A 3,578-nucleotide genomic window follows, 5' to 3' on the forward strand; every position below is an offset into this window, starting at 1 on the left:
AGCAATTCTGAAGTACGTCGAATGGTATTCGGGAGAAATAACTCACCCTCGATAGATGAACTGATCACACTTCACAGGTTGCGCTGGCCTGGCCACGTGCTGCGTATGCCAGTCGACCGACTTCCTCGAAGAGCTCTTATCGCCCAACCACGTGAAGGGTGGAAGAGAGCCAGAGGCGCTCAAACAATTACTTGGCAGCGAAGTGTGAAAGCGATTACCAGCAAACTCAGCTGCGCTGGTCACTGCCGTCTTCCTGGATGGGGACCCCGAGACGGGCCACATCAATGGCTACAGACATTATCAGACATGGCCCAGTCGCGCCCTCAATGGCGCTCGTGCATCCAAGCCATTGCCTTCAATGCATAGCTCCTTTTCCAACCCCCCCCCCTCTTGACAGCCCACTGTACCTATCCCCAAAAAAACATCGGTGAACGAAACTGCGGCAGCTACAACCACTGTACGACGAGTACGCGGTTCTTACAGCTGACAATGATGATGATGATTCTCGCCTAAATTGCTCGCCTTTTTCGAATGCTCTTGCACCCTGTTTCTTCAATTGCTTACAATTCTTCAGATTCCTAAGATTCGGGTTAACGTCTACCTGCCAAATTTGCATAGCACCTAACGTCTGTGTTTCACTCGTACTTTGCTTCGTTCGTACGTATTAACGTATTTTCCACGCTTCATTGCTTGCCTCACAGTTTCAAACAATTCGAAGTTCACCTGGCCATGGATCCTCTTTCACTTTGCAAACCACTTTTGGTAAAAAGGCAAATGCAAAACTTCCGACGAAAATCGTGCGACATGGACAGCCAGTGACGCCATCTGAGTGAATCTTCAACCACCTAGAGAGTTCGTGATGAGTTCCGATAAGCTACACACGACAGTAATGCAAGTCTAGGTGCGAAAGTAATCATTTTTAACGACACTGTGCTATAAAGGCTATTTCACATTCGTATCTGATTAAGCCGTTCGCAGTTCGTCGGTCAAATGGTAGGATGACCCGCTATATTTGCGTCCCGCTAAATAATACAACTGAAGACTGGTTTATAGGTACGCCCTAGTGCTCCAACTGGAAGTCGTCCAGACAGCACAGATAGATATCCACAATATGGGACAAAAATGAAACTATTTTCGGTAAACCACGGCATAACTATTAGCTGCGAATGGAACAGCATGTCCGCAAGGCAGGCACTATGGTTACTTGGAGTACAGTCAGGTGACCACGCTTCGATGTCAAAGTACCGCAGGGACTTGCTTTGAATTTTCAGGCTCATGTGATACCGGCGTATCACATGTATATATATGTACATGCCTCTAGTGTTCTGTAGTTGTTCGTTATATCTTTCCTTTCAGTTTATTTCGTACTAGTCATTGGAACGGTATACTGATGGTGCCGAATTACCACATTCGGCTGGTTAGCCTACCAAATAGTTGAGTACTTTAACTGACAAGATGGAATTAGTAAGTAGGCCCTTCCTCCTATTCCTCTCACCACATTTATTTGGATAATCCAGGTTAACTAGGTCACACCGCCACCACAAATTCCTTAATCGAATTAGAAAAGTTGACTGTGACTGCCTCAGCGCTACCGAAGATTTCCTGATTCGTGGAGAGCAGTCCAGAACATTGGCAGGTATAGATAGGGGGCCCAATTAATCACAGACAGTGTCTCAGTAAATCTAAGTGGCTATCATACGGGTAGCGGCATAGCCGATCACCGATCATAAAGCTCCCGTTTACAGGCCCTTTGCGGCCTTCCGAGACGCAGCTGTATAGTGCATGACTCTTCTCGAAGAGAAGCGTAGAAAACATCATTTGCATAAGCTCATCATCAGGAGCAGTACAAGACAACTGCCGTACGACCATGAGAAGGAATTCCCCATCAAATAGTACAACCTAGCCCTTAGGAAAAGCGATCAACAAAGTAGCTACGCTTTGGAACAAGAACAGGGTCAATGCATGTGAGCATCATTGTGAAAACACAAACAGTAGAATTGACCCGAAGCCCCTTGGGCCCACTATACGACAGAAACTTCAACCAAGCAGATGACATGCTCGACACTAGGGTCAGTTGCACGCTATTTCTTGTAGAGAGAGTAAAGGGGATCAAGTGGACCGAAAAAAGAAAGGCGCGAAGACCCCGTGGTACTCAGTTTGACATAAGCCACCTTTATTTCGTGTTGCAAAGCCACAGAATGTCCCTCGCGAATGCTTCGCCTGTAAGGATTCCTTGTAGAGAGCGTTTGGGCGTGACCCAACCAATCTGATAAGTTTTATCCGCCACCATATTGATTATGCTTAATCCCCAAGTATCCACTAAAAAGATAAAGATAAAGCGTTCAGCTGTAGCACCCTCCCGGTGCCTAGCTGCCATGCCACCCGAAGGAAGCACGAGGGCTGGGATACTGCCAGGTTGCCCAAGCCTAGACAGGGGAAGTCGAGTGGCGGAGTTCGGATTCGAACCGCGGACCTTCAGGTTAGTAATCCGCGCTCTAACCACTTCGGCCATCTCGCCCCCTAGTATCCACTAGCTGTACGATGAAAACATCGCTAATCGGACGTTTGAATCCGTCTACGTCCTCAGATCGGAGGAGCGAGGCTTCACAACCACAAGACTGTCCTTAAAGTCTCCTGGTATACACGACTCTTCAGTTTTGGTGGAATGTGTTTCTGATGCCATAAGCGAACAAGTCCGAAAATGTTGTTCGCGCCTTGATAACGCATGCGTAGATTATCTCCCATTCATTGCATACGCCGATGTTCAGACAATTAGGTCAACAAATCCAACTTCCTCTACTTTAAGTTTCAGAGAGACAAAAGAGGACTCCAGATTCTAAATAAAAAAATTCCAATTTGCAGGTAAAAGACGCGTGCCGAAATAGGGGATTACTTCTGAACTTCAGAAATTGTACTTAGAGCAGTCGTTGGTGGTTGCGGGGGTGGTAGTTTTCAATCGAATTAATCTCGTTTGAACAGTCCTCCCGAAAGGGTTATAGATGAACGATTGTTTTTTTCATTTTATTCGCACAATCCAATTCCATGTAGTCGCTCTCTAGGCCCTGATACCTAGAATCATGGTCCTTTGGAGAGTGCGCTCCATGACAACGCGATGACAGAAGTGAAAGGCGAGGAGACAACTCTGAAAAAACCCTATAGTTCCGATGCTATTGCATCATTCACTGTATATTCTGGACCGACCGAAGACATGAAAATAAAAGGCAAACAAACCCCTAGCTAAAAATATTCAGATCTAACCTATTCATAGTGCCAGAGTTCCTTAGAGTGTAGGAAAACCGCCATCGCCGCTCGGAGATGCGTGGTACCATTCAAGAAACTGAGGCAGTGTAAAAATGCGGCCAATGCACTACCGTCACGAAGAGACTGGACCTTACCGTGGTGTGACGGTATGCGCACCTCAGCGACCCATTGAGCTATACTGGAGAGTGTCCCGCGACACTCAGTCTCTCATACCAGGTTGGTCAATGGTTAGAGGTTTGACGAACACAGTCTCCTGGCCCTCCAGGTTGGGGGTTGGAACATGTGGCGACTTGTTCCGTAGAAATGGTAATGCATTT

The 3,578-nt window shown here is 46.8% G+C and overlaps 2 protein-coding genes across 2 annotated transcripts in view; one reads left to right on the forward strand and one right to left on the reverse strand.

The window, feature by feature from the left end:
- T265_06962 (hypothetical protein) overlaps nt 1-3,578 on the reverse strand; it is a gene marked incomplete at both ends in the record, with an annotated part of 29,305 nt that overhangs the window by 17,957 nt on the left and 7,770 nt on the right. The gene's annotated exons all lie outside the window — the stretch shown is intronic.
- T265_14179 (hypothetical protein) overlaps nt 1-3,578 on the forward strand; it is a gene marked incomplete at both ends in the record, with an annotated part of 13,801 nt that overhangs the window by 8,361 nt on the left and 1,862 nt on the right. Inside the window, 3 exon segments of the mRNA XM_009172387.1 lie at nt 158-335; nt 398-473; nt 2,314-2,479. Of these exon segments, the coding sequence (XP_009170651.1) occupies nt 158-335; nt 398-473; nt 2,314-2,479 (420 nt within the window).

Source organism: Opisthorchis viverrini (genome assembly GCF_000715545.1).
Source record: "Opisthorchis viverrini unplaced genomic scaffold opera_v5_154, whole genome shotgun sequence".
NCBI classification, from domain to species: Eukaryota; Metazoa; Platyhelminthes; class Trematoda; order Opisthorchiida; family Opisthorchiidae; genus Opisthorchis; species Opisthorchis viverrini.